This window comes from Lampris incognitus, chromosome 2 (assembly GCF_029633865.1).
Source record: "Lampris incognitus isolate fLamInc1 chromosome 2, fLamInc1.hap2, whole genome shotgun sequence".
In the NCBI taxonomy this organism is placed as follows: Eukaryota; Metazoa; Chordata; class Actinopteri; order Lampriformes; family Lampridae; genus Lampris; species Lampris incognitus.
Genome location: NC_079212.1, coordinates 18,841,324 through 18,855,500, shown reverse-complemented (window position 1 = coordinate 18,855,500; position 14,177 = coordinate 18,841,324). Strand labels below are relative to the sequence as shown.

Sequence of the window (14,177 nt, the reverse complement as noted above, 5' to 3'; positions counted from 1 at the left end):
TGCTGAGTTCGAGCCCTGGAGTAGTCCAACCTTGGGGGTCATCCTCTGTGTGGAGTTTGCATGTTCTCCCCGTGTCTGCGTGGGTTTCCTCCAGGTGCTCCGGTTTCCTCCCACAGTCCAAAGACATGTAGGTCAGGTGAATTGGCCATACTAACTTGTCCCTAGGCATGAATGTGTGTGTGTGTGTGTGTGTGTGTGTGTGTGTGTGTGTGTGTGTGTGTGTGTGTGTGTGTGTGTGTGTGTGTGAGTGAGAGATGGCCTGGCGGCCTGTCCAGGGTGTCTCCCCACCTGCCGCCCAATGACTGCTGGGATAGGCTCCAGCATCCCCATGACCCTGAGAGCAGGATAAGAGGTTCGGCTAATGGATGGATGGATGGTTTGATGCTATTGGAGGCGTTCTGGCTGTTTGTTCAATCAGTGCGCCCTTGTGGACAAAAGTGGTAGTGTTTAGCAGAAGAACAACTTAATTTTACACAAACATTACTTATTGTCACAAAGATCGGCGTTCACCCTCTGGTATCTCGTGTATTTGTTCTGAAGAGAGGAGAGAGATGTGGTGGTGTTTTGGAAGAACAGGTGATTGTAAGTGATATATGACATATCTGTAATTGTGGCGGCGTGTCCTTTGCGTGCCGTAAATTGTTTCATCAGATTTCGTGAGGAATCGGAACTGGAGACAATCATTTGAGATCATTTCTTAGCAATATCTAATCTTCTCATCGATTGTCTCATTTTCTGATGTCGGTCATTTAGAGGCATCAAAACTAAATTGAGACTGATAAATAATCAGTGAAAAATTCCTCTTAGCAGCTTTAATTGTAGACCAATTGGCCACTCTACCGGCCGACAAAAATTGCATTGGAGTCTGTCCTCCGATGTACCTTTTTAAGCCCTGTCCTTATTTCCCTTACTTGGGTCTCTTTACATTTTAAGGAGATGTGATGGGCTGCGCATCGCCTTAGTTATCTTCCCTTATTTCTTTAAGGTTTCACACTTCAGTGAAGGTTAATTGCCTTTGCATAGACAAAGTAGTACTCAACGGCCATGATAGCTATCCATCCACTCCCAACACAGTCCTGTCTGAGATGTGATGATTAGCCTGTTTGGTTAGCCAGCGAGGGTCAGTCCAGGATACGGTCTGGAGAGAACTAACAAGAGGTTTGGGTTACAGTGTGTCACACCATTTCTTGCTGTGATTAGCTTTGTAATGTCTTCTATATGGGGTCGAAATGAGGGCCAGCTCCTAGCAGTAAGTGATACTACAGTGGTCTGATCGCCATGAGAGGTGAGGAAGGATATAGCCCTGAGATGTTCAGTTCTTTCAACCTTTGTTGACCATCCCTCCCTCCTCTATCAGCCTCCACCAGACACCAAACATCTCATACCTCATTGCACAATGGAATACAGCACAGCATGAGAGATGCACCTCAGAGTATTAATTAAACAAAGGACTGTAATTTGATATTGGTCCTACAATTATTTAACATTTGAAACGAGTGAGGAAAATTGTTGATTTTTCATAACTATTTGTTCTGTTCCTGTCCTGGTTTGGCAATCTGGATCATGCAGTGTTGCATCTATGTCATTGGGTATATGGGCCGACAGTCTGGTATAGTCTTCTATTCTGTTAAGACCCTCCCTCCAAGTAGAAGGAGGGTCTTAATAGCTTCTAATTGCTGTTGATTGATCTGCTGTTGATCAGTTACAGGTTCTGTCATGTCATTGTATTACCTTGTTCTTTTATATTATCTTCACCCTATTCTACTAAGGTTTTTTTTGTCTGTTTATGTTTTAACTTGTGATTTTTATTTTCCCTTTATCCCATATTGGTTTTTGATTTGACAGTCTTATTTCCTACTTTTTAATCTGTGCATATTTGACATAATGTAAAGCAAAGTACATCACGTTATAATGTACGGTATATGCTTTATAAATATAAAGCTCCTAAGATGGAGGAAAAAGGGGATGGGCTGGAATACCTGAGAAAATTAAAACCTCTGCCTGTCTCACTACCTTATCTTTGCCTTAACAAATCAAGGACACGCAAAGATGGGATTTGTTTTTGTCTCAGTGGGTTGCGGCATTTGCTTACCTTCAGATGCTGTCAGGGTAGAATAATGGACTAGGTAGCATCCCAGCAGAGCGATACAGTTGGAGGACCAAGGAAACTCGCTGCTACATTTTATTTCTAAATCTACTGACTCCTGTTTTTGTAATGAGGGTTTCTCTGTTTGAAAAGTTGTGCAGGTAAAGAGAACTTTCTTCAAATGCCTTTTGTTATCTAATCGCTCTCTGACACAATTTCACTTTGGGGTTTAACGGTTTCTGTCCACTGAACTGCAGCTCCCACCCAGGACTCTCTCTTTCAGCTTTAGTTTGTTTGTCTTGTCAGGGGCTGGGAAATAAGGCTATGAGGAGGGGTCTTATGAAGGCATGTTCACGCAGTTATTGGTTCCTATAGGTTGCATTACTGTTCTACATGAAACGAAATGATGCCGTTTGCAGAATCCACCACCTCTCTGTGAGCCTGATATTCATCTGCAATGATGCATATCTGATGATATGCAATAACAAAAGACCAGAATACTTAAAATAACCTCGTGCTCTTGTCTCTTCCTTTTTTTCTTTTATTTAAATTTACTGATAGAACCTGACCTATGAGATAATATTAACACTGGGACAGGCATTTGAGGTAGCCTATCAGCTAGCTCTCCAGGCCCAAAGGACCAAACAGCACCAGAATCTTCAAGTCGGACATGGTTCGGAGGTCATCGAGACCAAGTCCAACCGACCAGTACCCAAGCCGCGAGGTGCTGCGCGGAAATCAGGGGTGAGTTGTAAGAAACCATAACATGGATACAGTACAAATACATCAACCACACAAACAGAGAGACTTGCATCGAAAAAAGCACGCAAATGCACATCAATCCAGCTTTTGTCTTTCAAATATTAAAGAGTTAATTTCTGCACAAAATGAGATTTGCAACCCTCAAATACGTGTTTATGATTCAAACTGGCACCAAAAAAAGTCATTTATATTGGTCTACAGACTTCCACATCATTCCACATCGTTATTAATATGTTGTGCTGATCTTCTGCCGGACATTATGAAACCGTTTAGAGGTGAACTTGTGCTGAATATTAATGAGATAATTACACCTCTGGGACTACTCGCACAGTTCTTGTCGCCAGTTAATTAACTGAGAAGAATCTTGTTAGAATATGAAACCATGTCGCCTCTTCTCACTCCAACGCCTCCTCTCCTTTTGTGTATTTGGATATTCCTCATATTGCACACTGCTCAAATCTCTCCTTTTTTCTTTTTTTTTTCTATACAAAGCACCTCATGAACCTGGCTTCGTACTCACTCACTTACAAACTAACATATAGTCTCATGTTTAGCTGTACCATCTCTTTAGATTCAGGGGGGGGGGGTCACAGAGATGCAAGTAAGGTGTTCTCTATCACCTTTAACAGGTTCAACAAATCAATCTTGATAATTTTTTAAGTGCTTTCTGATGTGTCAGCTTGCTTTTCTGAGTTGTCAGTCAGCTTAAAAACATGATTCAGACAAGCTAATTTCTGCTCTGTTGAACTCCTGCAAAAGCATCTGTTTTACAATGTCAATGTTAAGCATCCAATCAGGATGTGATATAAGTTATATGTTACTACGTTAGCAACCCAATTGAATTTGTGCTATCATTACCAGGCCTATTTCCAATGACAAACTTAAGACCGTGATCCAGTATCTTTCTGTTCACAACAAAATCACCCAACCGTTGTGCTTCGCATCTATGACACTTATCAGTCCTTGTTTTATCTCGTTCTCTCTTCCCTTCCTCTTTCTGTCTGTCTCCCATGCTGTCTTTCCCTTCCTTCACTCCCGTTTGTCTCTCCTCCCTCCTGGTGGCGCCCCTCTCTCCCAGGACTCTCCTCCTTTGGACAGTCGTTGCTGTTACTGTTACACCTGCACCTCCCACCGCCCCTCCCTCCTACCACTGCCCTCTGCCAGCCCTGCTGCCCAGGTGCTGCCCTCTCCTCCTCCTCATCCTCCTTTCCTACCTTCATCCTATTAACACTTTGGCCATGTCCAAATACTCTGCTACCTACTGCACTATCATAGAATATAGTACTGCATAATAACAGATATTTACTGTTCAGTACTCACTATCCGTTAGAATGCATTTAGAATGCGTTGTAAATCTATTATACTATCCACAGTCAACCAGCAGAAATGACTGCAAGTGGATACGGCTCACATGACCATATCTCCATGGTAACTGCACAAAGTCACCATTTTCTCATGGAATAATGTCCAGTCGATTTTTGGCGAAAATTGTTTGAATTCTGGCATTTGGAGTATGTTATGTTTTTCCATATAATGAAGATTTTAATGTAGTATACTAAAAATGGTTACTACACAGTATGTATTACCGCTGTAGTGCAGGTATTGTGACATGGCCTTTGCTTCTTTGCTTTTCCTCCAAACTGTTGTCCTGTCTGCATTTCCTCTTCCAAATCTTTGCTCTTTCTCTCACTAATATGAATTACCACCTTTAATTGTGCTATTCCCTGCATGGTATGTATATCTGTTTGTCCTATGTTTTATTACATCTTCTAACAAACTTGCATTAGTGATGTGATCTGAAAACGATAATGGGCTGCACTTCTCAGTAGTCTCGAGCTTTCAATCTGTTGATGTACTCTGGATCCCCAAGTTAAATGAGACTGTGCAGCCCCCAAGTGGTGTGAGCTTGACAGTTTTGAAATTCCTCTGGTACTTAAATGTCTCATCTTCTTTACTACTACTACTACTACTACTACTACTACTACTACTACTACTACTACTACTTTCAGCTGCTCCTGTTAGGGATCGCCACCGTGGATCATCCGTTTCCATCTCTTCCTGTCCTCTGCATCTTTCTCTGTCACACCAGCCACCTGCATATCCTCCCTCACCACATCCATAAACCTCCTCTTTGGCCTTCCTCTTTTCCTCTACCCTTTTACTCTTCCTTTGTAATGTCTCGTTTTTTCCTACTGTGATTAAAACTGAAATCTGGGATTTTCCCTAATCTGTCCCTCCCTCTGGCGGTGAGAACTACAAACAAAGTGCAGCAGCCATTGTTGTTTGTGTGCCACCAGTTCAGCGGTAAATTGTTACCACTGTTGTAAAAATGGAACCACAGACCAAAGCTCACACAGGTTAATCAAATGTATGGCAACCTACATCAGATTATATGGGAACACTGTTCTACTGTAATACTGATTATAGAATTGATGTAAAAATGTCATCAGTGGCATATGGAGTGTCTCAAACCATGGAAAAGATGCCAGGTATGCTGCATTCACATGGAATCCGGTAAACAGCAGAAGGTAAACCAGAAGTCATTGTGGATGATAGCAGGACGGTAAAATCAGATGCCAGCAAATACCAGCAAATTATGCTGACAACGGCAACAACAAATGGCACTGCTGTCCAAAGTCAATGCTGCATTCACTTGGAGTCCGTGAGACGGTAAATGACAGTTAACAAAACCGAATGGGAAAAACCACAAACTGCGCAACAGAACAGCAGAACGGTAAAAAGGAAAAAAAAAAAAGGGGGGGGGAGGGTTCTATTGTGGTGTTGTATTGTATGCAGAAAAAAAATTGTACAAACATGTTTTGTGTTTGTTTAATTATATACAGTAATGCCTATACACCTATAAAATCAATCTGCCATTTTTTCTGTTTAGTGATGTGCTACATAACAACCATCCATCCATCCATTTTCCAAACTGCTTATCCTGCTCTCAGGGTCACGGGAATGCTGGAGCCTATCCCAGCAGTCATTGGGCGGCAGGCAGGGAGACACCCTGGGCAGGCCACCAGACTATCACACAGGGCTGACATATGCACACACACCCACACACATTCATACCTAGGGACAATTTAGTATGGGCGATTCACCTGACCTGCATGTCTTTGGACTGTGGGAGGAAACCGGAGGCCCCGAAGGAAACCCACGCGGAGAACATGCAAACTCCACACAGGATGACCGGGGCGACTCCCAAGGTTGGACAACCCCGGGGCTCAAACCCAGGACCTTCTTGCTGTGAGGGCGACTGCACTAACCACTGCGTCACCGTGCCACCCATGTGCTACATAACATCCGGTTGTAAATTCCGTTGCGGAGGACGACAAAAAGTTTAAAATATTTTAACTTTGGACGACTGTCTGCCGTTGCCGGCATAATTTTCTGGTGTCATCTGATTTTATCTTCTTTATTTTTCTTTTTTTTGGGGATGTATTACATATACATACACTACCGTTCAAAAGTTTGGGATCACCCAAACAATTTCGTGTTTTCCATGAAAAGTCACACTTATTCACCACCATATGTTGTGAAATGAATAGAAAATAGAGTCAAGACATTGACAAGGTTAGAAATAATGATTTGTATTTGAAATAAGATTTTTTTTACATCAAACTTTGCTTTCGTCAAAGAATCCTCCATTTGCAGCAATTACTCTAACCAGAGTAGAAAAAGAAGTGGGAGGCCGCGTTGCACAACTGAGCAAGAAGATAAGTACATTAGAGTCTCTAGTTTGAGAAACAGACGCCTCACAGGTCCCCAACTGGCATCTTCATTAAATAGTACCTGTTAGAGCCTGTTTGTGCTGTCCTCTGAAGGGAGTAGTACACACCGGTGTAGGAAATCTTCAATTTCTTAGCAATTTCTCGCATGGAATAGCCTTCATTTCTAAGAACAAGAATAGACTGTCGAGTTTCAGATGAAAGTTCTCTTTTTCTGGCCATTTTGAGCGTTTAATTGACCCCACAAATGTGATGCTCCAGAAACTCAATCTGCTCAAAGAAGTGCCCATCCAACCAATCCAACTTGTGGGAGCTGCTTCTGGAAGCGTGGGGTGCAATTTCTCCAGATTACCTCAACAAATTAACAGCTAGAATGCCAAAGGTCTGCAATGCTGTAATTGCTGCAAATGGAGGATTCTTTGACGAAAGCAAAGTTTGATGTAAAAAAAATCTTATTTCAAATACAAATCATTATTTCTAACCTTGTCAATGTTTTGACTCTATTTTCTATTCATTTCACAACATATGGTGGTGAATAAGTGTGACTTTTCATGGAAAACACAAAATTGTTTGGGTGATCCCAAACTTTTGAACGGTAGTGTACATACACACACACACATACATATATATATATATTTATTATTATTATTAAATACAAGGAAATATACAAAACAAGAAAAACAAGATAGGGAATAAATGTACAAAAAGAAAGAAAGTTCAGACAGTGGTGGAATGGTGGTAATAATTTCACATCAAATTCAAACACAAAAAAAGATACAATTAGGTAAAGAGATGGAGAGCACAAAGGAGCAGGTTAAGAAAAATTTAAAAAGCAAGGACCTAGATATAGAAGCACAATTTTTTTTTTTTTGCTTTTCTATTCGTTTTTCCAAATACACTCACCGGCCACTTTATTAGGCACACCTGTCCAACTGCTCGTTAACGCAAATTTCTAATCAGCCAATCACATGGCAGCAACTCAATGCATTTAGGCATGTAGACATGGTCAAGACGATCTGCTGCAGTTCAAACCGAGCATCAGAATGGGGAAGAAAGGTGATTTAAGTGACTTTGAACGTGGCATGGTTGTTGGTACCAGACGGGCTGGTCTGAGTATTTCAGAAACGGCTGATCTACTGGGATTTTCACGCACAACCATCTCTAGGGTTTACAGAGAATGGTCCGAAAAAGAGAAAATATCCAGTGAGCGGCAGTTCTGTAGGCGAAAATGCCTTGTTGATGCCAGAGGTCAGAGGAGAATGGCCAGACTGGTTCGAGCTGATAGAAAGGCAACAGTAACTCAAATAACCACTCATTACAACCAAGGTATGCAGAAGAGCATCTCTGAACGCACAACACGTCGAACCTTGAGGCAGATGGGCTACAGCAGCAGAAGACCACACCGGGTGCCACTCCTGTCAGCTAAGAACAGGAAACTGAGGCTACAATTCGCACAGGCTCACCAAAATTGGACAATAGAAGATTGGAAAAACGTTGCCTGGTCTGATGAGTCTCGATTTCTGCTGCGACATTCGGATGGTAGGGGCAGAATTTGGCGTCAACAACATGAAAGCATGGATCCATCCTGCCTTGTATCAACGGTTCAGGCTGGTGGTGGTGGTGTAATGGTGTGGAGGATATTTTCTTGGCACACTTTGGGCCCCTTAGTACCAATTGAGCATCGTGTCAACGCCACAGCCTACCTGAGTATTGTTGCTGACCATGTCCATCCCTTTATGACCACAGTGTTCCCATCTTCTGATGGCTACTTCCAGCAGGATAACGCGCCATGTCATAAAGCTCGAATCATCTCAGACTGGTTTCTTGAACATGACAATGAGTTCACTGTACTCAAATGGCCTCCACCGTCACCAGATCTCAATCCAATAGAGCATCTTTGGGATGTGGTGGACCGGGAGATTCGCATCATGGATGTGCAGCCGACAAATCTGCAGCAACTGCGTGATGCTATCATGTCAATATGGACCAAACTTTCTGAGGAATGTTTCCAGTACCTTGTTGAATCTATGCCACGAAGGATTAAGGCAGTTCTGAAGGCAAAAGAGGGTCCAACCCGGTACTAGCAAGGTGTACCTAATAAAGTGGCCAGTGAGTGTATATCAATGATTAGAAGTAATTTACAAATGTATATAAAAACATGGTAAAAGAGGGAGGGCTACTTTTCCACTTACAAGTACACTACCGTTCAAAAGTTTGAGATCACCCAAACAATTTTGTGTTTTCCATGAAAAGTCACACTTATTCACCACCATATGTTGTGATATGAATAGAAAATAGAGTCAAGACATTGACAAGGTTAGAAATAATGATTTGTATTTGAAATAAGATTTTTTTTACATCAAACTTTGCTTTCGTCAAAGAATCCTCCATTTGCAGCAATTACAGCATTGCAGACCTTTGGCATTCTAGCTGTTAATTTGTTGAGGTAATCTGGAGAAATTGCACCCCACGCTTCCAGAAGCAGCTCCCACAAGTTGGATTGGTTGGATGGGCACTTCTTGCGTACCATACGGTCAAGCTGCTCCCACAACAGCTCAATGGGGTTCAGATCTGGTGACTGCGCTGGCCACTCCATTACCGATAGAATACCAGCTGCCTGCTTCTGCTCTAAATAGTTCTTGCACAATTTGGAGGTGTGTTTAGGGTCATTGTCCTGTTGTAGGATGAAATTGGCTCCAATCAAGCGCTGTCCACTGGGTATGGCATGGCGTTGCAAAATGGAGTGATAGCCTTCCTTATTCAGAATCCCTTTTACCCTGTACAAATCTCCCACCTTACCAGCACCAAAGCAACCCCAGACCATCACATTACCTCCACCATGCTTAACAGATGGCGTCAGGCATTCTTCCAGCATCTTTTCATTTGTTCTGCGTCTCACAAACGTTCTTCTTTGTGATCCAAACACCTCAAACTTGGATTCATCCGTCCACAACACTTTTTTCCAGTCTTCCTCTGTCCAATATCTGTGTTCTTTTGCCCATCTTAATCTTTTTCTTTTATTGGTCAGTCTCAGATATGGCTTTTTCTTTGCCACTCTGCCCTGAAGCCCAGAATCCCGCAGCCGCCTCTTCACTGTAGATGTTGACACTGGTGTTTTGCGGGTACTATTTAATGAAGATGCCAGTTGGGGACCTGTGAGGCGTCTGTTTCTCAAACTAGAGACTCTAATGTACTTATCTTCTTGCTCAGTTGTGCAACGCGGCCTCCCACTTCTTTTTCTACTCTGGTTAGAGCCTGTTTGTGCTGTCCTCTGAAGGGAGTAGTACACACCGGTGTAGGAAATCTTCAATTTCTTAGCAATTTCTCGCATGGAATAGCCTTCATTTCTAAGAACAAGAATAGACTGTCGAGTTTCAGATGAAAGTTCTCTTTTTCTGGCCATTTTGAGCGTTTAATTGACCCCACAAATGTGATGCTCCAGAAACTCAATCTGCTCAAAGGAAGGTCAGTTTTGTAGCTTCTGTAACGAGCTAAACTGTTTTAGGTTGTGTGAATATGATTGCACAAGGGTTTTCTAACCATCAATTAGCCTTCTGAGCCAATGAGCAAACACATTGTACCATTAGAACACTGGAGTGATGGTTGCTTGAAATGGGCCTCTATACACCTATGTAGATATTGCACCAAAAACCAGACATTTGCAGCTAGAATAGTCATTTACCACATTAGCAATGTATAGAGTGTATTTCTTTAAAGTTAAGACTAGTTTAAAGTTATCTTCATTGAAAAGTACAGTGCTTTTCCTTCAAAAATATGGACATTTCAATGTGATCCCAAACTTTTGAACGGTAGTGTATGTAAGTGATATTTACCCAAAAGAATCACAAGATTAAAGTATCTGAAATGTTTACATCTAGACTATCCATGAAGTAGATTATATCAATGTATGTAAATGAAGGTATGTTTATTAATTTGAAGACAACCAATTATGGATCTCAGACTAAAATAAGTTAGCATAACAATAATCAAAAAATAAATGGTCAATGGTTTCAGCCTCAGAAGAACAAAAGATGCATGGATCCACTTCAAATTTAAATCTCTTATGTAGAAAATCATTAACAGGGTATATCGCTGATACTATTTTAAAATGGGTTTCTTTGACTTTAGGAGCAACAGGACATGACAGATAAAAAGAAAAGGACTTCCTCCTAAGGGGGACCTCTGCATTATCACGTACAGAGCATGAGTTAAAGTCCCCAAAATGTTTCTGTTTAAAACCCAGATTAACTGTTTTGTTATTACATTTTTTTTATCCATCAAATTTACATCACCAAGTCTTAGAGAAGGCAAAGAAGGTGAAATCAAATAAACCTGCATACTGCTTTGTATCAGTCAAAGTAAGGGAATGGGAATTGCTTTGCAGAGTTTCTCGTAACCTTTACTTGTAATAGTAATTTTATACTCTGGTAAATTCTTCAAAAGATAACAAGTGACCCTTAGAATTCAATAACTCATAAACAAATAATAAACCATTGTCATACCAATCAGCCTTAAACATGAATTTTCTATTTATGGTAATAACCCTGTTGTTCAAGAGAGAATTGTGTGGTGAAAATTGGTCGGTAAATAACATTTTCCCAAAATGTAGTGCTTGTTTGTGGAGGTTGGACGGCTTTACAGAAATGCTAGACATCTCAAAATCACATTTCAGCAAGAAGTCTATCCCTCCAACCTTGTTAAATAATTTATTAGGAATATGGTACCACATAGAATGAGGTTGAGAAATGCATTCTTTTAACCATTTGACTCTAAAAGCCGCAATGACAGATTCCAGATCAATGGCTCTTACACCACCCTTAACATAATCCCTGATTAATTGTGATTTGCGCAAATAATGAATTTTGTTCTTCCATATGAACTTAAATATTATGGAGCTAGATGATTTACTTACTTTTGAAGAAGTGTAAAAAGAGTGGCATGGGTAGATAAGCCTTGATAAATCTCCTGTTTTGGACAGAAGGATTCGACCCAATATAGATAAGTCTCGTGTGAGCCAATGATTTAAAGATTTTTGAATGGCTTTCACTCTGGGAATAACATTCAATACTTCTCTGTTCTGCAAGTTTTTTTGTTATTACTAAACCAAGGTATTTTACCTCATCTTTAACTGGGATATTGGCTATACTACTTAGATCACAGCTATGAACAGCCAAAAGTTCACATTTCCTAATGTTTAAGGTCAGACCAGATGCTTTAGAGAAAAGACTTATTTTATCAATTGCTTTTGAAACCATATCTTTGTTTTTTTAGAAAAAGTGCTGTGTCATCTGCTAATTGACTGATTATTAATTCTTTCCCCAGTATTTCAATGCCTTGGATGTCTGGGGAGTTTTTAAAGTGTATCACAATCAATTCTGCAGCTAAAATAAATATTAAGGGACTAATCAGGCACCCTTGTCTAATTCTCCGTTTAACAGGGAACCTCACTGAAAAACCATGGCTGAGAGATACACTGTCATCTTATTTTATCATCCTGCTCCCATCCACAATTATGACTTCCTGTTTGTCATCTGACGTTTACCGGATTCCATGTGAATGCATTGGTATAGAATTCAGGGATGGGCAACATGATCCAGAAAGGGCCGGTGTGGGTGCAGTTCTTTATTCCAACCAAGCAATTATTCTATTAGTCAACCAATAGTCTTGTTTCAACCAAGCAGTTACACACCTGATTCCTTTAGTCAACCAATAGTCTTTGCTAAGGGCCTTGATTTGTAGACTCAGGTGTATAACTGCTTGGTTGGAACAATCATGTTGCCTGTCCCTGGTGAAGAAAAATCCCAGATTTCAGCTTTAAGTTTGAAAGTTACGGAGCCATTTTTCCTTACCAAGTATCTACTGTGCTTCAGGTGTTTAAATATGTTTTTAAATCATCAACTCCTATCACGAGGCCTCTTTTATCAACAGAATTTGACGCTCCTCTATGTTTCCTTACAGGGTCTTGACCCTGTGGATCAAGAGGGGGACTGTCAGTCGCAGGGCAGCGCCACGTGGCTCGTCGATCCCAAGGACTCCAAGCGCACTATCAGCACTAAGTACGAGACCACCATATTCTGAGTGGACCTCTCTTGTTCCTGACTTCTGAACTTGGGCCTGTTCTGACCTACATGTTCCACTATTCTTTTCTCCCCTCTTCCTGTGTGCCTTTCACTGTGACTCTGCCTCTCTCTGGGCAGGAAACCCTGCCGCCCACCTGCCCCTTTCCCCGTCCTCTGTCTTCACACTAATCTCTGCTGCTGGTGGACCTGCTGACACAGTAAACGCCTCTCCTGTCCCAATCTGCCCACATTATAGTCATCACCTTTGTTTTCACCATCATCTGACAAGACAAGACTCTGTAACACCACTGCTCCTAAACCACCAACTATTCCTGCCCCGTAATCAAGTTTAGTATGACCCCCTCACCTTGTAGCAAAACTGTACGTACCAGCTAGCTGCTATCTGTCCATACTACATACCTCACACACACCCCATCACCTTTACTGTCCCCCGTTCACCCCGGTAGTCCTCCATACTCACTGTTGGTCAACAGTACAGTCCGTCTTGTTTTCGTTCAAACTGTCCCACTACCTTGATCTTACACCATGATGTGACATGCTCTTCTTTTCTTGGTGCTTTTCCTGGTCCAATAGGCAGCAGCCACTCTGAGGCTTTTTCACTCTCATCTTTCAAACTCCCATCTCCAGTGTCGCCAAAACCACTGCGATTCACCGCAAGCCAAGAATAACCCAGCTCTACATCCTGTGCCTGGATGGACATGTTTTACTGAGGAAAACATGTGACCATTTCTGTTGCGCCATGCATGAGATGGAAGTCAGAAAACTGGTTTTGCGTGGAAGAATGCTATACAGAACCTCGACCGGGGTCATTGATAAACCCAGAACCAGGGTGAAATAAGAGATAACAAACGATTCCAACTTTTAAGACTTGGCCTCACATTGAAGTTGCGCTGCCAAAGGAGGCTGAGATTGTAGCGCTCTGACAAGGGTCTATTAAAAGCTAATAAACATGGAATTGCTGAGGGCTTGCTAGTGAGAAACAGTAGCTATAATACAACAAACAGGCTTAAACAGAGAAGAACAGTGAGACTACGTATTGTTAAACATCCTCACTGGTCCTTTAACTAGACAGCCAAAACTGTCCGACACCGACGCTTTTTTCCTGGTTACAAATCAGACAGTCGGGACTTGATGCATGTTTCTCGAGTGTCCTATAGATATGCACTTTTGTAAAAAGCCAAGTGTGTAAGAATAAGTGCTCTGTCTTTCTTTTTTCTGTTTTTCCTTTCATGACAAAAGCCTTCTGTTTCTTGTGTTGTCAGCGTCTTCTGTTTTACAACCCACACCAAGTTAAGATTTGAGCACAATCAGAAAAGATAATTATTTTCAGGGCAAAAAAATACATCATCCATCCATCAATCCATTATCCAAACCACTTATCCTGCTCTCAGTGTTGCGGGGATGCTGGAGCCTATCCTAGCAGTCACTGGGCGGCAGGCGGGGAGACACCCTGGACAGGCCACTAGGCCATCACAGGGAAACATATGTCATTCTAATGTTAATGATTGTTAGTTTCTT

General features: G+C 41.6%; 1 protein-coding gene across 1 annotated transcript in view; it reads left to right on the top strand.

Annotated features, from left to right (window-relative positions):
- The window catches only part of LOC130106950 (ankyrin repeat and SAM domain-containing protein 1A-like), a 131,158-nt gene extending 118,125 nt beyond the window's left edge, over nt 1-13,033 (top strand). The window contains exons 26-27 of the mRNA XM_056273305.1: nt 2,648-2,830; nt 12,538-13,033. Of these exons, the coding sequence (XP_056129280.1) occupies nt 2,648-2,830; nt 12,538-12,657 (303 nt within the window). The 3' untranslated portion in view covers nt 12,658-13,033. The remainder of the gene's footprint in view (nt 1-2,647; nt 2,831-12,537) is intronic.
- The last annotated feature ends 1,144 nt before the right edge of the window (nt 13,034-14,177 follow it).